At 60.3% G+C, this 22,344-nt stretch overlaps 1 protein-coding gene across 4 annotated transcripts in view; it reads left to right on the top strand.

The window, feature by feature from the left end:
• Nucleotides 1-148: 148 nt before the first annotated feature.
• Nucleotides 149-22,344, top strand: part of TLN1 (talin 1) — a 35,258-nt gene continuing 13,062 nt past the window's right edge. The window contains exons 1-34 of one of the 4 annotated variants that reach the window (XM_087777579.1): nucleotides 149-283; nucleotides 6,096-6,259; nucleotides 8,498-8,595; nucleotides 8,825-8,954; nucleotides 9,174-9,326; nucleotides 9,631-9,773; nucleotides 10,185-10,312; nucleotides 10,768-10,828; nucleotides 11,122-11,226; nucleotides 11,564-11,719; nucleotides 11,983-12,084; nucleotides 12,310-12,386; nucleotides 12,567-12,747; nucleotides 13,418-13,531; nucleotides 13,870-13,978; nucleotides 14,461-14,669; nucleotides 14,787-14,885; nucleotides 16,875-17,042; nucleotides 17,281-17,575; nucleotides 17,677-17,843; nucleotides 17,964-18,092; nucleotides 18,447-18,560; nucleotides 18,784-18,897; nucleotides 19,050-19,184; nucleotides 19,339-19,467; nucleotides 19,588-19,690; nucleotides 19,766-19,974; nucleotides 20,069-20,188; nucleotides 20,355-20,552; nucleotides 20,886-21,025; nucleotides 21,125-21,218; nucleotides 21,387-21,476; nucleotides 21,652-21,774; nucleotides 21,960-22,103. In XM_087777579.1, coding sequence (XP_087633705.1) covers nucleotides 6,130-6,259; nucleotides 8,498-8,595; nucleotides 8,825-8,954; nucleotides 9,174-9,326; nucleotides 9,631-9,773; nucleotides 10,185-10,312; nucleotides 10,768-10,828; nucleotides 11,122-11,226; nucleotides 11,564-11,719; nucleotides 11,983-12,084; nucleotides 12,310-12,386; nucleotides 12,567-12,747; nucleotides 13,418-13,531; nucleotides 13,870-13,978; nucleotides 14,461-14,669; nucleotides 14,787-14,885; nucleotides 16,875-17,042; nucleotides 17,281-17,575; nucleotides 17,677-17,843; nucleotides 17,964-18,092; nucleotides 18,447-18,560; nucleotides 18,784-18,897; nucleotides 19,050-19,184; nucleotides 19,339-19,467; nucleotides 19,588-19,690; nucleotides 19,766-19,974; nucleotides 20,069-20,188; nucleotides 20,355-20,552; nucleotides 20,886-21,025; nucleotides 21,125-21,218; nucleotides 21,387-21,476; nucleotides 21,652-21,774; nucleotides 21,960-22,103 — 4,467 coding nt within the window. In that variant the 5' untranslated portion in view covers nucleotides 149-283; nucleotides 6,096-6,129. Of the gene's footprint in view, nucleotides 284-5,870; nucleotides 6,011-6,092; nucleotides 6,260-8,497; nucleotides 8,596-8,824; nucleotides 8,955-9,173; nucleotides 9,327-9,630; nucleotides 9,774-10,184; nucleotides 10,313-10,767; nucleotides 10,829-11,121; nucleotides 11,227-11,563; nucleotides 11,720-11,982; nucleotides 12,085-12,309; nucleotides 12,387-12,566; nucleotides 12,748-13,417; nucleotides 13,532-13,869; nucleotides 13,979-14,460; nucleotides 14,670-14,786; nucleotides 14,886-16,874; nucleotides 17,043-17,280; nucleotides 17,576-17,676; nucleotides 17,844-17,963; nucleotides 18,093-18,446; nucleotides 18,561-18,783; nucleotides 18,898-19,049; nucleotides 19,185-19,338; nucleotides 19,468-19,587; nucleotides 19,691-19,765; nucleotides 19,975-20,068; nucleotides 20,189-20,354; nucleotides 20,553-20,885; nucleotides 21,026-21,124; nucleotides 21,219-21,386; nucleotides 21,477-21,651; nucleotides 21,775-21,959; nucleotides 22,104-22,344 lie in introns of those variants that run through there. The other 3 variants (XM_087777578.1, XM_087777580.1, XM_087777581.1) reach the window with 3 other exon arrangements.

Raw genomic sequence — 22,344 nt, 5'->3', positions numbered from 1 at the left:
GGCGGGGTGCGGGCGCTGAGCCGTGCCCAGCCCCGGGGCGCAGGGTGGGGCGGCGCGGGTACCGGGCAGCCCCGGGTGCGGGGCCGGGACGCGGGGTGCGGGCGGGGTGGGGGGGAAGCCGGGCGGAGCGCAGCCCCGGGGCACCGCGGCGTGGCGAGCTGTGCCGTGCCCCGGCGCATGCGCGGCGGGGGGCGGCGGGGCGGGAAGCGGGCGGTGCCGCCCCGCTCCGCTCCGCTCCGCAGAGCCTCGGCGGGGCCGCCGCGCTGCTGCTGCCCGCGCACAGGTACGGGGACGGGGCAGAGACGGGGTCCCGGTAACCGGGGGGCGCTGGGAGGGGAGGAGGGCGAAGCACGGGGTGACCCGTAGCGGCCTGGTTCCCGGGGGTGCCGGAAACGGATGTACCGGGGGGACCCCCCCCCCGCCCCGCTTACCGGGGGGCAGGGGGCGATCAGCGCCCCGCTTACCGGGGCCCCCCGCGCCCGCCGGGGCGCCTGCCCCGGGCTGCCGCGACCCAGCGTCTCCCCGGGGTCGGTCACGCCTCGGCCCGGTTTTGGGGCGCGCCCCATCGCCCCCGGGGCCGGCGGCACCGGAGCACCGGCACCCACCGGGGGGTGCCGGGGCGGCACGGGCAGGCAGGGCCGGGCTGGGCCCGGCCCCCGTTAATCCCAGCCTTGTCCTTGCCCTGCCCTAAAGCAACCGCCGCCGCTGCAGGCCTGGGCCCAAAGTCTGCGCTCGCCAGGCCGGGGCCAGCATCCCCGCCCCGGGGGGGGGGGACGGGGGCGAGCTGCGGTGCCGGGCGGGCACGGCGGGGAAGGTTTCCCCCTGCCCACCCTGCCTGCAGGCAGGGGGAGGCGAGCGGGAAGGGTGTCCGCAGCCCGCGGCGCGGTTTTGGGTGGGGACGCTGGAGGACACGCTGCCCACGGCCACGCCGCAACCGGGAGAGACGGCCCCGCAGCTCCCGCCCGTCCTGCGGGGACGGAGAACTGGTCGTGGCCCCCCGGGACGGGGCGATGGGGTGGGAGACGTGGGGCTGGGGTGGGCGCTGTGGGGCGGGATTGACCGCCGTCGGGGAAAAGCCTGGGTTCCCACCGTGCCCCGGCTGGAGCGGCTAACCGGGCAAGGGAAACCCTGCCCCGTCCTCTGCCTGTTCCCTGCCGGATTCTGCCCGCACCCCTGCAAGCTCCCCGCTCCTTTGAATCTGCCGGCAGGATGTCTACATGCTTCTGCCGTGGCTTCATCGCTGGCTGTTAGACCCATATTTGGTAGCAATAATTGTTTACTCCTTTTTCCTCTCTCCCCGAGCCTCGCTGCTGAGAAGGGGAGGGGACATATTTTTGGGATCTTTAATTTTGCCAGAGCCTGCGGGTTGCCTGGTAAAGGGTCCGAACCCCCCCCCCCCCCCCGCAGACCGTGGGGTGAAAACCCCCAAGCGCTAAATGAGCAGGTGATGGTGCGTGGCGAGCACCGGCCATGCAGGCAGCTTGCTCGCCCAACGGCAGCAGGAGGAGCTTGGTGTGTCCCGAAGCGGCGCGTCTCAGCAGATTTGGGGATGGGGAGTAGGAAAGCTGAGAAAGGGGAAAGACGGACCTGTGGGGCAGCCTCCTTTCCAGAGCTGAGCTTTGCCAACTGCTGGGTGGAGAAATACCCCCCAAAACCCAGCCACGCTCTCCTGTCACTTTCCCCTTTCTGCCTGGCCAGCAACAGGCAAGTCGCTTGCCCTGGCAAGCGCAGGTGCCCAGATTGGGGTGCCTGGTGTTCTCCGGAGGCCGTGAGAGCACCCACTGCACCCCGAGTGCTGCTTTTGGGGTGCTGTGCCGGAGGGCCAGCTCACTAAGGACGCAGGAGAGGCTGACACCATTTGTGCCCCCTCCCTTGGAGGGCAGGGGATGCCCGGCAGGAGCGGACAGGCCTGGGGATGATTGGGAAATGGCAGCAGTTAATGGCCAGAGCTGCTTCTCCTCAGCATGGGGGAGCATGCAGGCAGGCAGGCTGCAGCTGTGATCCTCCAGCCCCGCTGCCCGTCCCCTGCCCGTTTCCCATGCCGAGCGGGGTTGCCCTCCCTGTGGGGATGAGAGGATGCTCCTGCCCCAGCCGAGTGGTCACAGGGGTGCCGCGGGGCTGGGGCTGGCCTCGCCAGCCGCTCACACTCCATGGGAGCAAGCTCGGCCTCGGCTGGAAGAAACTATCTTCCCATCCGATGTGGATGCACGGCTGGGAAAGAGGAACTGGGCTGAATGGGCTCAGCAGTGTGCAGCACCATCACCAACCGGGGCAGCCGGCTCAGCCTTCTCGGCGGCGCGGGGCTGAGCGCATGCCCCTGGTGCCTGCCGTGGCTGTGTATACTGGTCCCGTACTGGAAAACCCAGCCAAAGCCTGGTCCATCTTCTTGCCACGTTAATTTTTGACCCGGTTCATCATGCTGTTGTGCAGACACCGATGTGCCGGCAAAGCCACCGCTGGCAAGCATCGCGATGGCCTGGTACTTGCCTGGCTGTGCTGGCAGCTGCGCTGGCCGGGACGGCAGCCGCATCCGTGCCTGCGGAAAGCCCCGGCAGTGGTGCGGTTTGCAGCTGATAAAGCTTCCTGCAACCAACTCCCAGCCTGGGGGTGGTCCGGTGTGGGGCCTTTCCCAAGTGAAATTCGGCATTGCTGTTAAAAAAAAAAAAAAAACAACCAACAAACCCAAACCTCATCCGGAGTCTCCCTTCAAAAGAGCATGTTAAAAATGGCAAAATTGTCGCATTTGAAGATTTGCCGCTTGTTCTGGAAACTTGCCGCGAGTGCACCAGCAGGCTGCTATTGGATTTTTGTTGATTTTTTTTTTTTTTTTTAAGATATAAAACCTCCTCTGTAACCGTTCTTACAGCGCTAAACTCGGCCGATACAAATATAGCAGTTACGTCACGTGACGGAAAACTCGCTCTCAGTGGTCCCGGCAATGACGCGGTGGTTCCTCGGGCCGGCGCGGCGCTGCCCGCAGCCGTCCCTGCCTGCGCTGCCCCTGCCCTCAAGCAGAGCCCAGAGACCTCCACCGCCGTGGTGGTTTTGCACACCTTGTGTGGGGTGAGATGGAGGCAGCCGGGATGGGTCCCAGCAGGGCTGGACCCCATCAAGAAACACCCCCCCCCCCCCCCCCCATTTTGGGATCGGCTCAGCAGCGTGCTTGTGGCTCAAAGGGTTGCACACAGCTTGCTATAAAATGCAGACATGTGTTAATCTGGCTGCCGGCTGGCCGGCTCGCTGCTCCGGTGCCTTATCTGCCTTTGCATACTGACAACCGATTGAGAACGGGTTTGCTTGCTCTGGAGGTGAGCCAGCACAGAAATTCGGTGTGTGTTCATCGAGACTTGGTTTGTTTGGTTGTTTGTTTTTTTTTCTTTCCAGAGGGACAGCTTGAATTTCACTGTCCTTTTCCTTTATTTTTCTGGTTTGCAGCGCCAGGCTCCCACGCTGTCTCATCCCTTATGTCTAGTCTGGCTTTTCCTATCCCACGTGGTACCCGGAGGGGAGAGGTCCATGGGGGCCAAGCCCTGTGTTGGTGCCCTCGGAGAAGGAAGCAGATTTGCAAATCCCGTGTGATTAATTGCCACGTTTGCTGACAAATCTCTCCAGGGTTTGAGGAGGTGCACTTCTTATGCAGCAGAGAGCATTTCTGCTGTAGACATTGATGTCAGCAAAGTTCAGCTGCTGGAGCCTGAACTGTTTCTGTAGAATATAGGAATTAAAATGAAGCCTCTCCCTTTTCTCTGAGGGCTTCCTTGATGTTGTGAGCACCTTCCCTGCTGAGCTCTGTCGGTTTTGTAAGAGCTCAGGAGTAGGAAGGCTTGAGCAGTCATCCTTCTGCAGGGTCTTGGAAAGCGTGGTGGCCCCCATGAAGGGCGTGCTAAGGGGTGCCTCTGGCACAGCACCTGATTTTGGCTGGCTTTGGGAGGGCAAGAGGAGGCTGCAGAAATGGCTGGGCATGGCCTGGCTCCTCTCGGTTCCTCTCTGCCATCCGGCATCCTCCCCTCCCCTTCCTCCGTGGTCTCTGACCTTGTCCTGGCGGTGGCATGTTCTCCTTTTCCTGCGGAGGGACGGAAAGCAGCTTTATGCTCAACTCGAAAATATTTTTAGATATAGAGAAGATGGCCTGGTGATCACAGCAGCCCACCCTGCGTATGAAATATTTGGAAAGCCCTTTCTATGTCAGGGTGTTCCTCGTCCCTTCAGCTCCGCAGCTTCACTGGTGTTCCTGGAGGGACAGCAATGGCACAGGCGGGTGCCTCCTTCCCACTGCTGCCGGGCTCCCTCGCTCCGGACCCGAAATGCATTTCATTCCTCGTCAGCAGAGCCAGTGGGGGCCGTGGGCCTCCACAGAAACATTGCCGAATGGCTCAGGAATGCAGAGCTGGAGCCGCTCCATGTGCTGGCGGAGGCGGCACACTCCTCCATCCCTGCCTCCCTCCCTGCACCACCAGCATGGCTTTATGGCTCTGCAGGAGCAGGACCTCTGCCCTCTGACTTGCTCCTGGCCAAAATCAGATGTAGGAGCTTTTTATCCGTTGCAGATCCTGCCCCTAGCCCACTCGGGTCTGTGCTTGGGAGCAGCCCACACTGGTGTACCCCCTTCTGCGGGGGATCGGAGCTGGCAGCGCCGGGCAGGGATGCACAGGCTCATCATGTGCCGCTGCAGTGCACGGCAGGCGAGGGAGGCTGCCAGCAAGCCTTGCCCAAGAACCTTCCCCGGGAAGGCGGAGGGTGCACGTGGCCAGCAACCTTTCCCTGACAGCCATAATAGGAGGCCTAATAGGAGAAAATCAATCTAAAAGAGAACAAGCGGATATGGTGCATCCCAGCTGGTGCTCTTGCATCCTCCCACCAGCTGGGGTTTAAGGACAAGGCAGCCTGGGTCAGAGCAGAGCAGGGGACTCCTTCCCCACAAGCAGGCTCTTGGGGAGAGGAGAAGGGGTGTCGCTGCTGGAGAGTGTCGGGTTGGGGCCAGCTAGGGACCAGGGATGCTGAGAAGGGCAGGGACCTGGTGCAGGGACCCTGCGGGGTGCAGCAACCTGGGGAAGAGCTGAAAGCTGCTGCACAGTGGGTAAACCCAAAGGAACAGGCTCTACAAGCACTACAAGCTGCAGCAGGCACGCGGGGGGCTTACTTACAACCTTTTTTTACTTTTGTCATTTATTTCTCAATTTGCTCTGCTGTAAGAATATCGTTGTTTTAATTAAGCATTATTAAACCTGGTGTGTCAAAGCTCTGTTGAGAAGTACTTGCTCTGAAGCTGATCTACGCAATCATTCAAGCTTGAAGCTGATCCTTCAAGCTGGACCCGGCTTGAGGCCTGTTTCAGATGGCGTGGTGCAGCTCTTGCGTGCCTTTGCAGTGAAACCTGCAGCATCTTGTCCCTTGCCCTTCTGCACATCATCCTGTGCAGGGGTTCTCCGGCCCTGGGTTTGTGCAGCAGCTGCTGCCATAGACCCTGACCTCTGAGCACTCACTGGGTGTGAGTGGTGCTTTCCCCAGGTAATTATTTTTAACGGGTGGGTTTGGTGCCCGCTGCCCTTATCTCGCCTCCCCAAGCGGCTCCAGGCTTTTCCGTCCCCCTGGGTCCGTCTGTGCTCAGGCTGCCGGCCCAGCACTGTCTGCTGGTGACATGGGGGGCCCTGATAGCCAGGGCAGGGCCCTGCCAGCTCTGGGTCAAACCTTGGTTTTCCTCTTGTGGCTTCTATGTCACGGCAGGTTTAATTATAACCCCGTCTGTCGCGCTCTCACGGCTTATCATGTATGCTCCCATGCGCTTGCTTCCTCCCCGTTGGCAGCCTCTCTGCCGAGTACCAGCTACTGTTGCTCCCGCGGGCGAGCAGGCTTTGGGACCTTGGGACGAGGAGACAAGCGTCGCGACACTGGCCAGAGTCCCCGGGGTCAGCACAGGGCTGGAAAGCGAGACGCCCTTGCACGCTTGCCAGGACAGGGTGCAGCCCTTGCTTGCCGCTGGAAGCTGGGTCCTGGCTTTCGGGGAGCAGAGGTGCTGCCAGAAGGGAGGAGGAGGAAGGACCCTGCACACCGGAGGGGCCAGCAGTCAGAGCTAACCCACCTGTCTCCTCCAGCAGGTGACGCAGGAGTGGGGACAGCCCAGCCGCCACCATGGTCGCCCTCTCACTGAAAATCAGCATCGGCAATGTGGTGAAGACGATGCAGTTCGAGCCCTCCACCATGGTGTACGACGCTTGCCGGATGATCCGCGAGCGGGTGCCTGAGGCCCAGATGGGACAGCGTAAGTCCACAGCGGGGCTGGCTGTCGTGCCAGGGCCATGCCGGCTTAGCTCCTGGCATTTCACCGGTCTCCCTTTCCTCTCCTGTCTCTGTGCCCATCTGGGCTTTCCCAGAGCAGGGGTGGGGTGAGGGGAGCCAGGTCCAAGTCCTCCTGCCCACTTGAGGCAAGGAGCTGAGCTCTTTGGGCTCCCTCCTCAACACCCCAGAAGAAATTTGGGGTTTGGAAGGTAGGAAACCACATTTGGAAGTGAAATACCCATCAAGCTCTTTGAGCCTGCTGCCCTTTCTGTCTCTGCTCCTCTCTCCTACTCGCGTCTATCACTACTAGTCAGGGGTAGGTGGGTTTAAACAGTTGCAGGGATCGTAGCGAGTGTTAATAAACCATATAAGTTAATTTTTCCTTTCTTGGAGGATATATAGTTCTCCGTCAGGTCTGTCCCCTACTGGCAGCTCTCTGCCAGACCCGCGTCGGTACTCCATTACCTTGCTAAGCCTTCTCAGCTCTAATAGCTTCCTGCTGCCGCCAGGCTCAAAATTAAGCTTATGGCTCATGAGCTCATGATGTGATTCACACCCATGCGGACGTGGCCTGTCCCCGGTGTGGGGGGGGTGGCTGGAGCACTGGGACAACATCTCAGGGGTTCTCCTGGGTCCCTGCTGCCTCCGAAAGCAGCTGTGCCACGGGGGAGAGGCAGCAAACAGGAGGTCAGGAGTCGTGGGAAGAGGAGGGGGAGCGCGGCGACATCTGGGAGCAGCAAATTCCTTGAGGACGAAAGGAAATGCCTTCTCGCGCCGTGCCCGGCTGGCCAGCAGTCCAGCGGACCACAGCTTTCGGTTTTGGAGAGGGACTGAATGTTTATGTGGATGCAGGGCTGTAGGCATGTTGGAGGGAGCATTGCATTTCCTGCTGCTGGGCGTGAGCCAGCCTGCTTACAAAAAAAGGCAAGGGGAATGCCTTAAAGGGAACTGCTTATTCCTGAGTTCCTTTTCAGTTGCTCACAGCTTTTCTTTTCCTATCAGTTCCTTGCAGCTTTTGTTTCTCTTTGCTCTCCTTACCCAGTGGCACTCGGCGGTCCCTTTCTGAGCTGCCCTGTTTTTTTGTCACCTTTGGGCTGGGGGAGCTTCGGTGTAGGTTTCCAGCTCTGCTCTTGCTCTGTCTCGGGAGGCGCCTCTGCCTGCCCAAGTTATGGATCTGGGGCAAGCTGCTCAGTTTTCAGTGCTTTAGAGGTATCCTCTTGGAATTTGCTTTGAAAATAGGGTGTTGGTTTTTTTTTTAAATTTGAAAATAAAATGCAAAGCCTCTGTGATTTTTCTGTTCCCTGTTTAGTAGGATCCTAACGACAGTGTTAGCCAGGCAGGAGCGGGGCGGCTCAGGAATTTGTCCCTCCCCACAGAGGGCTGCCAACGAGATGACTCGTTATAAACTTAGCAGCCGGCCAAGGCAGCATGCAGCGTGGGGTTGTTGGAAAGGTGGAGAAGGACCTTTCCCAGGGCAAAGCCAGGTGTGGTCCTGGCCTCTTGCAGCCTGAAAACAGGGCTGTCCCTGCGGGTCCGAGCTGGGGTGCCACTGCCCAAGCTCCAGCAGCAGCACTTTCACCAGGTACCCCAGCCCTGAGGTAGCAGGATTTGGTGAACACCACCTATTCACCCCCTCTGAGACCTTGTAAGCCTTGATCCCATCCTCCTTCAGCCACCTCTGCCCCAAACGGAGGAGTCCCAGCTCCTTTAGTCCCTCATACAAAGGCTCCATCATTTAAGTTGCCTCTCTGTCTTTTCAAACTCTGCTGTGTCCTTCTGGGGAGGTGCAGACCACACCACCACGGAGTACTCCAAGTGTGGATGTGCTTAGGGTTTGTAGACCAATTCCCAGTGCCCTTCCTGGTGATTCCCAGCACTTTACTGCCTTGCTTTGGCTGCTGCTACAGGTTGCACCAAAGATTTCAGAGAGCTGTCAACCACAACTCCAAGCTTTTCCTTCTGTTGTGACTGTCAGTTCCAAGTTCAACATTGCGTAGGCATGCTTCAGATGATTTTTTCCGTAGATAACTGGTAAAACATGAACCTCGAAGCTTGCTTGCCAGCTTTTTGCCCACTCATTAGGTTTAGGCTCCAGCATTCACCATGCTGCTGTGCTTCACGCATTGGGCTGCACCAATGCACATCCCTGGGTGCAGGCTGGCATCTTTGTGGCCCTGTCCTGCTGAGGATTACCCTGGCAGAGACTTTACCTGTTTTTCAGCCAATGATTTTGGGCTGTTCCTCTCGGATGAAGACCCAAAGAAGGGGATCTGGCTGGAGGCTGGGAAGGCTCTGGACTACTACATGCTTCGCAATGGGGTAAGCATCCATCCCACGTCCTTCCAGCTGATCCTTGGCCCTGTGGTTGGATGTGCCCTCGGTGTGGAGGTGGTGTGGGTGCCTGCCCTGCTGCCTTGCGTTGGGCCCCACAGCACCCCATGTCCCCCCCACAACTGCACTGGGGAGAGGGAGCTGTTGGCGTGATGGTGGGATCTGGGCGCCCTGCGCCAGTGCCACTGCTGGGAGCTGTGCCCTGTTGTGCGTGCAGGACACCATGGAGTACAAGAAGAAGCAGCGGCCCCTGAAGATCCGTATGCTGGATGGGACAGTGAAAACAGTGATGGTGGATGACTCCAAAACCGTCACAGACATGCTCATGACAATCTGTGCCCGGATCGGTGAGAGAAGGGAGCAGCGACAGGGCGGTGGAAGGGAGGTGGGGAGAGATGGGGGTACTGGGGGAGTGGCAGCAGCTCTGCGGCAGATGGTCTGGCAGCGGGGATGTCCAAAGGGTGCGTGACGCTGGGGAGGGGACACTGCTCTGCACCCCTGCATCACTCCAGGCTCTGTATTTGGCAGCAATGTCGTGCTGAGCTTGGTCCTCTGCTCTCCTGCAGGCATCACCAACTATGATGAGTACTCGCTTGTTCGGGAGATTATGGAAGAGAAGAAGGAGGAGGTTACTGGCACCCTCAAGAAAGACAAGACCTTGCTGCGAGATGAGAAGAAGATGGAGAAGCTCAAGCAGAAGTTGCACACGGATGACGAGTGTACGTGCCTGCATGAGCTGGGAACAGGGTCAGCCCGTGCCGAGGGTAGCGGGGAGGGGGGCAGGGACCCTGGCAAGGGGAAGACCCAATGCAGGGGAGTGGAGGCGACAGTGGAGAGGACTGTGATGAGGGGACATGTGCCCACACTCCCTGGGGTGTCTCCTGCTTGGAAGCCCAGGCAGAGGGGTGAGAGCCAGGATGCACCAGAGGGACATCCATTTCTTGCTCCGCCTGAGCAGCCCCAGGGCTGGGAGTGACCCTGCCTGGGCGCCTGTCCTTGTTCACGCCCTGGCGTTGCCTACAGTGAATTGGCTGGACCACGGCCGGACCCTGCGCGAGCAAGGCATCGATGACAACGAAACGCTGTTGCTGCGGCGCAAGTTCTTCTACTCCGACCAGAACGTGGACTCGCGAGATCCGGTGCAGCTCAACCTGCTCTATGTGCAGGTACAGCTCCCCAGAGTGCCTGGCTCCACTGCCCCATACCAGTCCCCTGCCAAGGCTGGTGGCTGAGGGGTTTGGCCAGCAACCACCACGGGGGGGCACTTCAGGATGCCCAGTTATCTCCTGGGTAAGAGCCAACACTGGCAATCCCAGCCCTGCCCTCTGCATACTCCGGAGCTCCCCAGGGGATCCCATGTCTCCTCTGCTTGGTGGGAACCATCCTGAAGTCCTGCTGCTGTTCCTCTCCCAGGAATGGTGATGGTCCCTGCAGGGGACAGCCTGCCCCTAGATCCTCCTTTTTTCCATGGCCACTTCTTTTCTGTCTGGAAAACAGGTCCTGCCCGGCGTGGAGGGGAGCAGTGGAAGGGCTGCATGGCTGCCCAGCCCACAGCAGTGTCTTCTCTTTCCACACAGGCTCGCGATGACATCCTTAACGGTTCCCACCCTGTCTCCTTTGACAAAGCCTGTGAATTTGCTGGCTACCAGTGCCAGATCCAGTTTGGGTCACACAACGAACAGAAGCACAAGCCAGGCTTTCTGGAGTGAGTGTCCTGGGGAGCCCCAGGTGGCTCAAGCAGCTTGGCAGCCCCCAGCACCGCCTCTGGTGTGACCCCTCTCCTCCCTGCAGCACAGTGCCCAAGCGTGGAGGTCCACGCCGGCTGCAAGGGGTGCCAGCCCCACCTCCTGCTCCCTCTGGCACCCCCCAGGACATGCAGCCAGCTCTGATGGCGGGGGATCCCAGCCCACCATACGGTCCCCCCTGATGCTGCATGAAGAGCTGCATCCTTGGCACCTCCACCCCAGTCTCAGCAGGGCAGTTCCTGGGGCAGCTTTCATTACTGTAGAAACCTCTCCCACATCCTTCCTGCTCCCAAAAACTCCCAGACCATGCCCTGGCAGGGATTTGTCCGAGGCTCTGGGTTGCGCCTCTTTGTAGTCGAAGACAAATGCTGGCTTAGCTCTGCTGCTAACAGCTGGCTTGGCTGTCTCTTGGCAGACTCAAGGATTTCCTGCCCAAGGAGTACATCAAGCAGAAAGGGGAGCGCAAGATCTTCATGGTACGTGCAGGGGGGCTTTTGAGACCTGGGCTGCTTGTTCCTCCTTGCCAAAGCTTGAGGCTGCTCCTGTGTCTGGAGGCAACACGTAGCAGCTTGGCGGGTGAGAAACAGGAGCAGGAAGCTGAGGTGGGCAGGCAAGGCAGCTCCTGAGGTCCCAGAGGTCAGAGGGATGCTGCAGCAGGGGCAGAGGATGCCGGTGGGGCGGGGAGAGCTTGGAAAGGCTGTGACAGGGCGATGGTGGCACAGCCAGGGGACTGTGAAGCTAGCATGATGTTCTCTCTTTGCTGTTGCAGGCCCACAAGAACTGCGGGAACATGAGTGAGATTGAGGCCAAAGTTCGCTACGTGAAACTTGCCCGTTCCCTCAAGACCTACGGGGTCTCCTTCTTCTTGGTCAAGGTAGAGCAGTGGCTTCCCCCGGTCCCACCTCTCACCGGCCAAAATTCCTCTTCTCCAGCATCCCCCCGTCCCTCGTGTCTCCAGCTGCTACCCTTCAACACACATTGCTTCAGTACTCCCTGTGTCTCCACTCTCTGCCTCTTCTTGTCTTTCCCTGTGCACTGCTTTCCCACTTCTTGGTTCACGCTTTTTCTCATTTTCAAGCCCCATGTCATGGTTGTGACCACCAGAAAGTGTGACTTTAACGGTGTTCAGTAGCCACAGCAGGCCTCAAAGGTCTCTGGCTGGATGGATCCATCCCGGGGACAGCCCACAAGCCTTCTCTTGTGGCCCGCAGGAGAAGATGAAGGGGAAGAACAAGCTGGTGCCACGGCTGCTGGGGATCACCAAGGAGTGCGTGATGCGCGTGGACGAGAAGACCAAGGAAGTGATCCAGGAGTGGAGCCTGACCAACATCAAGCGTTGGGCAGCCTCGCCCAAGAGCTTCACCCTGGTAGGGATCAGTCCTGGTCCTCCACCCTGCCCCCCTTCCCGGCGGTGCCCCCATAGGGGGCTTCTCTCACGCCCACCCCTCTCGTGGGTCTTGCCCTGCGGTGGGACAGCCTTGCCCCACAGTGGGACAGCCTTGCCCTCCTCTGGTGCCTCTCCTGGCTGCTGTTTCAAAGGCTGGCGCTTGGGCGCTTAGCACATACCAGAGGGGCTCAGGATGGCCGCCAGTGCCCAGCTCCGGTGCTACCCTGTGCCCTGCCGTTGCAGGATTTTGGAGATTACCAGGATGGTTACTACTCAGTGCAGACAACGGAGGGGGAGCAGATCGCCCAGCTGATTGCCGGCTACATCGACATCATCCTCAAAAAGGTGAGGCTGTGCTGAGAAGAGCAGTGATAACCGGCTCCTCTCCGGAGAGGGGTGCAGGGTGCCCCTTCCAGCTGCCTCCAGACAGCCGTTGGCACATGGTGCTGCTGGGGGAGCTGGAGACGGGGCAAGGGGACCTTGTGGCCCCGGTACCGTGCCTGGGCTGCAGGAGATGGGGAAGGCTGGGAGATATGTGCTGGCTGACACATTTTCTCTTTCCCTCTGCAGAAAAAGAGCAAAGACCACTTTGGACTGGAGGGGGATGAGGAGTCCACCATGCTGGAAGACTCCGTGTCTCCAAAGAAGTAAGTCCTCCAGGAGCAAGTTAGCTGCCAAGCAGAAGTTGAATGGAAAGCGGGTTCCAGCCAAGCTTGCAGCACAGCTGTCTGGAGGAAGAGCTGCCAGTCCTTCGGTGGCAGCACTCCCGCAGAGCCTGGTGCCGGTGCCGTGGGCATCCCTTCACCTGGTATTTCTCCCCGATTCAGGTCGACTGTCTTGCAGCAGCAGTTTAACCGTGTAGGCAAGGCAGAGCTGGGCTCGGTGGCCCTGCCAGCCATCATGCGGACAGGGGCTGGAGGGCCAGAAAATTTCCAGGTGGGCACGATGCCACAGCCTCAACTGCAAATCACCAGTGGCCAGATGCACCGAGGGCACATGCCTCCCCTGGTAAGCTCTCCCTGTGCCCACCATAGGACATGAACTCCAAAAGGTGCCCATCAGGCTTGTGTAGACCCATCCATTTGGGTCTGTGGCCAGGCGTTGGCTTGCTATGAAGAGCAGAGTCTCTGTGCCACTGGCCTCGTGTGCTTGCTGGCCTGGCTGAGCTGGCATCCTCCCTGCAAACTTGAGCTACACCCTGACATTTTCCCCTGGCCGGCAGCTGCAGCCTCTCCTTCAGGTTGAGCTGCCCCAAACTGCTGTGCCTGGCCAGCCCCACCAGTGCGTGGTTTGCAGCAGAGCTCTGTGCCTGGCTTTGGTGGCCTCTGTGTCTCTGCAGCTGGAGAAGTGCTTGGAAAAGGCCACAAGGAGGCTGTTTTCTTTGGCCCCGCTCAGCCTGCTGTGGGGCTTGCTGTAAAAGCCTTGTCAGGTCCCACTGCATCTGCTCCCCACTCCCCAAGAGCTGGTTAACTGTGAGACTCACCTGTACCCATGGTGGGACGGGGCATTCCCCAGTGTGAGGTGCAGAGGCGAGACCCCCTTTTGGTAGGTGCACCCTGCTTTGTGGAGGTGCCTACCTACAGCACTGTCATCACCATGTTGCAGGGGGGTGCGTGAGCCAAATCTTTAAGCCTAGATTTCAAGCTCCGGCACACCTCAGTCTGTCCCTGTGTTGCAGACTTCAGCCCAGCAAGCCCTGACCGGCACCATCAACTCCAGCATGCAGGCTGTGCATGCAGCCCAGGCCACGCTGGACGACTTTGAGACCTTGCCGCCCCTCGGGCAGGATGCTGTGAGTGCTGGGTGAAGGTGGGGTGCTGTGGGGGACGACCTTGCTGAGATTGTTGGCTGGGCTGGGTGAGGCTGGCCACATTCCCAGGAGAGGTTTCAGCAGCTCCTGGGAAGATCTGCTGCCTGCAAAGAGGTGGGGTTGTATCCCACTCTGGGGGCAGGAGTGGAGGGGACGCTTGGTCATGCTGCTTGGTCAGGATGGGCTGGGGAGTTTTGGGTGGTCGCAGTTCTTCCTTCCTTCTTCCTTGTCTCCTGTTTCCTGCATCTCTCTGTGTGAGCATGGGTGCAGCTACCCACCACCTCCACCACCATCTCCTGACCCTGTTCTCCCCATTTCAGGCATCCAAAGCTTGGCGCAAAAACAAGATGGATGAGTCGAAGCATGAGATCCACTCCCAAGTGGATGCTATCACTGCTGGCACAGCCTCGGTCGTCAACCTCACTGCAGGTGTGTGGAGGGTTGGAGAAGAGGGATGCCTCATCTCTGGAGAAGGCTTGGTCTCTCTTGTCTGGCTGAAAGTCGTGGCTCCTGCCCTCCATCAGAGACTGGAGGAGCCAGCCTGACCCAGCTAGAGCTAAATCAGCCCCGACTGCTGCTAACATGCTTGTAGAGCTGGCCATGCCCTCGCAGCTCACCCTGCCTTTAGATCCCTGCCTGTGCCCAGCCCAGTCCTTCCAGTCCTTGGCTGACCAGGAATGTGTTGTCCGGTCCCTGCCATAGCTCCAGGCACAGCCATGGCACAGTGCAGCTCTCTTTTCCCAGGCTTTCCTGCCCATACTCAGCTGATGCAACCATCTTTCAGGCTTAGGAAGCAGAGGTTCTCTCCCCCCACTCCCAGGAAGGAGAACCACTTCAGTGACAGGCGCAGGGTTGCTCTTGGAGCATCACTTGAAGCATGTCCCATCCTGACTTGTCTCCTCCTTGTGCAGGGGATCCAGCAGACACGGACTACACCGCTGTGGGCTGCGCTGTCACCACCATCTCTTCGAACCTGACGGAGATGTCCAAGGGCGTGAAGCTGCTGGCCGCGCTGATGGAGGATGAGGGAGGGAACGGGCGGCAGCTTCTGCAGGCAGCCAAGAACCTGGCGAGCGCCGTCTCGGACCTGCTGAAAACGGCACAGCCTGCCAGCGCTGAGGTGGGGAGCAGGAGGGGCCGTGGGGCCGAGAGGAGGGTAGAAGCCAAGGGGAACCATCGGGTGAGGTTTTAGGGCTTGCTCACGAACCTGGTGTTGATTTTCCCTCATTTCTTGCAGCCTCGCCAGAATCTCCTGCAGGCTGCCGGACTCGTGGGCCAGACCAGCGGGGAGCTGTTGCAGCAGATCGGGGAGAGCGACACCGACCCTCGGTTCCAGGTGAGTGCACCTGGTGGCACCCAGGGATGCCCGCTCCCTAAAACCATCGGCCTTTGCACAGGACCTTGCAGGATTGCTCCAGGCCAAAGCTTGGCCAGTGCCCGGCGGTGACTTTGCTGAGGGAGGGGACAGTCCGTTGCCCATCTCTGTCCCTAGAGCCGCTGTGATATAACGCCTCTTATCTTGTGGATTCCCATGTAGATCCCAGAAAGCCGACGTGCTTGGATCCTGCCTGCCTCTGACCCAAAGACGGTAAAAGGGGGCTGTAGGCATGGCTTGGTGGTCCCTGCCCTCTCCACCGTGAGGAGTGCTCCTCTGGGGACTGTCAGCTGAACTCTTTGGAGAGGGGCTCTTATCAAACATCTGCTTTTCTGGTGGTTGGTTCTCAGAAGTCCATGCACTCGGGTCACCGCTTGGGCGAGCGCTGCCCTGGAAGTCCTCCTTCGCAGCTGCCTTGGCTCCTGCCTGCCGCTCCCTGCCTGTGGGAGCTGCCTGCCTGCCCCCATTGGAGACCCAGGGTGGCTGGAGCCTTGTCGGGTAGTTTATTTTGGCTGAGCTGACTTCCAGCCAGCTTGCTTTCCCACGAATGCTTCTTCCAGCCCAAGGGAGGTAGCACACCGTGCTGGGGAGGAGGATCCAGCTGTAGTATAAACCAAAACAGACTCCAGAAAGAAGGGATTTCTGTTCATGGTCACACAGCCTCAACACGAGCAGAAAAGCCTGGACAGATAACCAAGGGGAGGAGAAAAGCTAGCACCAGGGCAGGAAGCCGTGCTTGGCCAGGCGGCAGTGCCAGGACAGGGCAGCCCCAAGGGGTGGATTTAGGACCTGGAAGAAAATTTGCAGACATGCAGTGGGATCCTCTGCCCTGCAGCTGCCAGACCCGAGTGTATCTACTTCCCTCCGTGGGCTCAGATGTAGCAGCCTGGGGACTCTGGAGCTGGGTGCATGCGCTCTCTGGTCTCTCCTCCTGTCTGGAAAGGTGGTGGATTGCAGTGGGAGTAGTCTTGGCTTGCAGGAGGCGAGGGGAGGCCGTGACACTTCTGGCTTGGTGGACGGAGACTTAGCTGGTGCTGGGTGCAGGGTGTGGGGCCGCTCACCGTGAGCACACACGTGGCAGGAGGATTGCAGGCGCAGCAGGCAGAGCGCTGCCCTGCATACCAAGGTCTTCGCCCTGAGCGATTGCTGTCTAGCGCTGGTGCTGCCAGTTTTCACTGGCAGCGTGCCACGGGAGCTAATCTTGATGTCTGCAGCGTGCTCTCACCTCTGATGCCCTGCGGGAAAGCAGTTTGCTGTGTGCCTCTTGCATGCTGGCAGGGCGGCCCAGTGCCTTTCGTGCCGCCCCTGGGGGAGAGGAGGCTGGTTGCTGCATTATACCTCTCCTTTAGCCCCGGGAATGACAGCAGAGATGTGGTCTGTCGCTAACAAGCTAGAAAATAGCTGTCATGCTTGCAGTATAGGTGACCAGTGTGGGCAGCATCTCCCGCTCACCTCTTGCTGGTGGGGTGAGCCCGTGGGCAGGCAGCTGCCCCTGGTGTGGCTGTGTCGTGGCCAGCTTGTGCCCGCCATTTGGCCGGAGGGGTTTGTCCTTTTTTTTGCCATTTGGCAGTGCTGGCAGTGCCTTGCAGCAGGTTGTTGCTGTGGTACAATCAGGACCTCGGCGCAGGTTGTTGCCTGGGGAGTGGGCAGTGAGCAGGTCGTGAGTTTTGGGATGATGCTGAGCATTGCCCGAGCTGCTCTGGGTGGCGTTTGTGGTGGTGCTGTGGTGCAGGCTGTGGCTCAAGGCCAGGTTACAGCCTCTCCACCGGCTGTAGCACACAGTAGAGATGGGGTGAAGGTGTTGTCAGACACTCCATATGTTCAGTGCTGCCAGTGCTGAGACAAAGTGGATGAAAGGCCCCTGAGAGCTCACGTTTCCCTGCTGAATATTTCACGAGAGGTGCTTCTGCCACCGTGGCTCCCACGCTGACACTCTCTGTCCCCCCCCAGGACATGCTTATGCAGCTGGCGAAGGCGGTGGCCAGCACCGCCGCCACGCTGGTGCTCAAAGCCAAAAACGTGGCTCAGAAAACGGAGGACGCGGCACTGCAGACACAGGTGATAGCTGCTGCCACCCAGTGCGCCCTCTCCACCTCCCAGCTGGTGGCCTGCACCAAGGTAAGCAGCCAGGTTAACGCTTGGTGGGGTCGTAGGTGTGCCAAGACCACATGTCCTCAGGTGGGATGTTAGGGGTCTGGCACCAGAAGCGTGGGCTGCCTTGGGCTGGGGTCCCTGTCACTGTGCCCAAGCACTGAATATCCTCTTTGGAGGAGCACAAGTTGGGGACAGCTGTCCCTGCACAGCTCCTACAAGGAGCTCACCACGCTTACTGCCCAGGCTTTCTCCTCCCCTGCAGGTAGTGGCTCCCACCATCAGCTCCCCAGTTTGCCAGGAGCAGCTGATCGAGGCTGGCAAGTTGGTGGCCAAGTCGGCGGAGGGCTGCGTGGAGGCCTCCAAGGCGGCCACCGATGATGACCAGCTCCTGAAGCAGGTGGGGATGGCAGCCACAGCCGTCACCCAGGCCCTGAACGACCTGCTGCAGCACATCAAGCAGCATGCCTTGGGCGGGCAGCCCATCGGGCGCTACGACCAGGCCACCGACACCATCCTCAATGTCACCGAGAACATATTCAGCTCTATGGGCGATGCTGGTGAGAGCAGCTGATGGCACCTGGGGTAGAGCATGGTAGATGGGGAGGTATTGGAGAGCCCGTGGGACTTGCTAACAGGCCACCCTTCCTTTCTGTCCCAGGGGAAATGGTGCGGCAGGCTCGTATTCTGGCCCAGGCCACCTCCGACCTCGTCAATGCCATCAAAGCCGACGCAGAGGGAGAGACGGACCTGGAGAACTCACGCAAGCTGCTGAGCGCGGCCAAGATCCTGGCTGATGCCACTGCCAAGATGGTGGAGGCTGCAAAGGTCAGTGGTGTGGGGGAGGATGGACACTGGCTTTAGCCCCCAGCCCCATCTGACGCCGTCGGTGCAGACAAGGGACCTGGTGGTGCCTGCAAGGTGTGATGGGTTTCCTGCTTTCTCCAGGGAGCCGCAGCCCACCCAGACAGTGAGGAGCAGCAGCAGCGGCTGCGTGAGGCAGCAGAGGGGCTCCGCATGGCGACCAACGCCGCAGCCCAGAATGCCATCAAGAAGAAGCTCGTGCACAAACTAGAGGTGAGATATCGGGCAAGGGGCCACGGACGGCAAGCAGGCACGGTCTGCAAGCGAGACCTGGCCAGGAGCCACCACAGCCCTGCACCTTCCAGAGGGATAAAGTCCTTTTCATGTACAGCATCTGTGCTGCATCCTGTAGAGACCTCACCGCTGCTCCCTTCCCTTCCCTTGTGCACACCGTGTCACTTTGGGATGCCGGGCACTGAGCGTGCTGGGGGTGCTCCAGTGTCGCAGGCAGAAGCATGGGAGGAGAAGTTTAGGGGGAGCTGGGCCCGGGGGGGGGGGGGGCGGGGGGGGCAGGGCTTGGGACAGGCTGCCCTGCCACCAGTGCTAACCCATGCCTGCCCCTCCCAGCACGCAGCCAAGCAGGCCGCCGCCTCCGCCACCCAGACCATCGCTGCCGCGCAGCACGCCGCGTCCTCCAACAAGAACCCTGCCGCGCAGCAACAACTGGTGCAGAGCTGCAAGGTAAGAGCCCAGGCCTGATCCTGATCTTGGTGTCTCCTGTGCCGTCTGTACCTGTCCCTTCTCCTATCAGCCGTGCTGGGGCTCTGTGCTCGGCCGCAGGGAGCGAGCAGGACCTTGGGGTCCTCACGCAGCTCCCCGAGGAGCTGATCTTTCGGTCACCAGTCCCGGATTAGATCTGTCTCCTCCCAGCCAAGCCTCTCCAGTGACCCTCCCTCTCTGGCAGGTGGTGGCAGAGCAGATCCCAATGCTGGTGCAGGGCGTACGAGGAAGCCAGTCCCAGCCGGACAGCCCCAGCGCCCAGCTGGCTCTCATTGCCGCCAGCCAGAACTTCCTGCAGGTACCTACGCTGCCCAGAGCCTCCCACGCCAGCTTCGGCACAGGCATTACAGCTTTCGTACCCTGCCTGGCCCTCCTAAGAAACCTGCTGCATGTGGGCAGCAGAGAGATGCTGCGTGTTTGTCCCCATCTCACTGCTTTTTGTTTTGGCAGCCTGGTGGGAAGATGGTAGCTGCAGCCAAGGCCACCGTCCCCACCATCACGGACCAAGCCTCCGCGATGCAGCTCAGCCAGTGTGCCAAGAACTTGGCTGCAGCTCTGGCTGAGCTCCGCACGGCCGCCCAGAAGGTGAGAGGCTGGGTCCCATCCCATGGCGGGACCCTGGCTATGCAGAGCTGGGGCGGGGGACAGCAGGGACGGCCTGGTGGCAGGTCATGGTCTCTGCCCCAGCAGGGTGGGCTGAGTGGTCGCCCTGCTCACCTTCCCTTTTCCCCCATCGCAGGCTCAGGAGGCATGCGGACCCCTGGAGATAGACTCTGCACTGAGTCTGGTGCAGAGCCTGGAGAGGGACTTGCAGGAAGCCAAGGCAGCTGCCCGCGATGGCAAGCTCAAGCCTTTGCCGGGAGAGACGGTGAGGGCATGGGGAAGGGTGGCGTGGGGTGATGTGGGATGGGCACTGGGGTGGGGAAGCCCCAGGGGGTGGAGGCTGGAGGTGCAGCCCATCAGCATGTCCCTACTTATCCCCCCACAGATGGAGAAGTGTGCCCAGGACCTGGGGAACAGCACGAAAGCCGTCAGCTCTGCCATCGCTCACCTTCTGGGAGAGGTGGCCCAGGGCAATGAGAACTACACAGGTACCAGCTTCCCCACTGGGGCTGGGAGAGGGGAGGGGGCCGCACCGGCAGCCACTGACCTTTCCATCCCTGCAGGGATCGCTGCGCGAGAGGTGGCCCAGGCTCTGCGCTCGCTCAGCCAGGCCGCCCGCGGCGTGGCAGCCAGCACCCCCGACCCGCAGGCGCAGAGCGCCATGCTGGAGTGCGCCAGCGATGTCATGGATAAAGCCAACAACCTCATCGAGGAGGCGCGGAAAGCAGTGGCCAAGCCCGGGGACCCAGAGAGCCAGCAGCGCCTGGCCCAGGTAGGGGGAACAGGGACCCTGGTGCCCCCCGCCAGCCCATGGGAAGGGCATGGGGCTGGCTGGGGGACCGTAACCACTCTTTGCTTCTCTGCAGGTGGCCAAGGCGGTGTCGCAGGCCCTGAGCCGCTGTGTCAACTGCCTGCCAGGGCAGCGGGATGTGGATGCTGCCATCCGCATGGTGGGAGAGGCCAGCAAGAGGCTTCTGACGGATTCGGTGAGCTGAGCAGGGGCGGGAGGGGAAGGGGGAAGCCTTGTAGGGATGCAAGCCCGTCTGTCCCCACCAGGTTCCTCTGTAGCATATCCCCAAGCATGTGCCAGACCTACATCCTCCCATCTCCATCCTCCTCGCTGCTTCTCCTAACCCCTCTCCCTGCTTCCAGTTCCCTCCCAGCACCAAGAGCTTCCAGGAGGCACAGAGCCAGCTGAACCAGGCAGCCGCCGGGCTCAACCAGTCTGCCAACGAGCTGGTGCAGGCGTCTCGTGGCACCCCTCAAGACCTGGCCAAGTCCTCTGGCAAATTTGGGCAGGACTTCAATGAGTTCCTGCAGGCGGGAGTGGAGATGGCCAGCCAGTCCCCGGTGAGAGCAAACGCCTGTTGAGGGATCCTGGGTACAGTGGAGGTTTGGGGAGGCTGGGAAGGCAGCTGACTGCAGGCAGAGTGGCTGGGCAGCAGTGGTTAGGGTGGCTGTGGCCAACGCAACTGGTGAAATGGGGTTTGGGGCTGCACAAAACTACAGCAGCAGGGAGAAAGAGGCTTGCATTTGTTCAGCAAGCATTGCCGCCATGTCCTTGCTGTTGGTGGATGAGTTTGATGAAGGGAACCAGCTCAGCTTGAAAACCACCAGAGAAGACCCAGGGTGGGTGTGGAGCTTGGAAACCTGCTGCAGGTAACTCTTCTTGGCTCCTTGCAGAATAAGGAAGACCAGGCGCAGGTGGTGTCCAACTTGAAGAGCATCTCCATGTCCTCCAGCAAGCTGCTGCTGGCTGCAAAGGCGCTATCCGCCGACCCTGCAGCCCCCAACCTCAAGAATCAGCTGGCAGCAGCAGCACGGTAGGAGGAACTGCTCCCTGTGAGGTGTTCGCTGTAGCAGTGGGTCTGGGTGGCGGAGCTGGCGTTGATCCATGGGTCTTTCTCCCCTGTTCCCGGCAGGGCCGTGACGGACAGCATCAACCAGCTGATCACCATGTGCACCCAGCAGGCGCCGGGCCAGAAGGAGTGCGACAACGCCCTGCGGGAGCTGGAGGTGAGAAGCCACATCTTGACGAGGCAGTGGAGCGGCTGAGATGGCTGGGTGCTGAGATGGTGGGGAGGGGAGATCTGCACCCCGCTGCGAGGGGCAGGAGGGAGCAAAGAAGAGATGAAGTGGAGGGCACAGACTCTTCCCCTGGATGTGACACCTGTATTCCTGCAGACGGTGAAGGAGCTGTTGGAGAACCCCACCCAGACTGTCAACGACATGTCCTACTTCAACTGCCTCGACAGCGTCATGGAGAACTCCAAGGTGAGCCCTGAGCTGGGGACAGATATTTGGGGAAGGATGGGAGGTTCCGGAAGGATGTGAGGGCAAAGGGAAAAGTGCCTCCTCCGCTGTTGAGGAAGAACAGTGAGCTCTGAGCCTGGGAGCGCTGTGGCAGCAAGATATGGTCTCCATAACCAGTGCGTGGTGTGTCCTGCAGGTGCTGGGCGAGTCCATGGCTGGCATCTCCCAGAATGCGAAGAACAGCAAACTGCCCGAGTTCGGCGACTCCATCAGTGCCGCCTCCAAAGCTCTCTGCGGGCTGACGGAGGCAGCTGCCCAGGTGAGACACACTCGGTCCCAGCCCTGAGCGTTATCCCTGGTGTGTAGTTGCCGTACGCACCCCTCCCCTGCCCCTCCAAGCCTGGCCCGTGGGACAGTGCTGCCAGCCTCCTCCGCAGCCCATGCCTGCTCTGAGCCTCCCCACCATGTGCAAGCTCTTTCTTACCGCCTCTCTCATGCTCCTAGGCTGCCTACCTTGTGGGGGTCTCAGATCCCAACAGCCAGGCTGGACAACAGGGCTTGGTAGACCCCACTCAGTTTGCCAGAGCTAACCAAGCCATCCAGATGGCCTGCCAGAACCTGGTGGACCCTGCCTGCACCCAGTCCCAGGTGAGCATGAGGTGGGGCACCGTTACAGGCATTTTCTTGCACGAAAGGGATTGTGAGGCTAGTTGGAAGAGCTGCATTCCAGGAGTTGGCCAAGATTATGGCTAGTGTCTCATTGGGCTTCATCAGGTGTACTGGGAACCAGCTGGCAGCTTTGGTGCAATGGTGAGAGTCCAGATGGGGGGCTGTATGGGCATGCAGGACCTTGGCAATCCTTCTTGGATCCCAAGAGGGACCCCTGTGG

This window comes from Nipponia nippon, unplaced genomic scaffold, assembly GCF_047370975.1.
Source record: "Nipponia nippon isolate SJK-2023a ecotype South Korea unplaced genomic scaffold, ASM4737097v1 scaffold_40, whole genome shotgun sequence".
Lineage (NCBI taxonomy): Eukaryota > Metazoa > Chordata > Aves > Pelecaniformes > Threskiornithidae > Nipponia > Nipponia nippon.
This window is presented reverse-complemented; position numbering and strand designations above follow the sequence as displayed.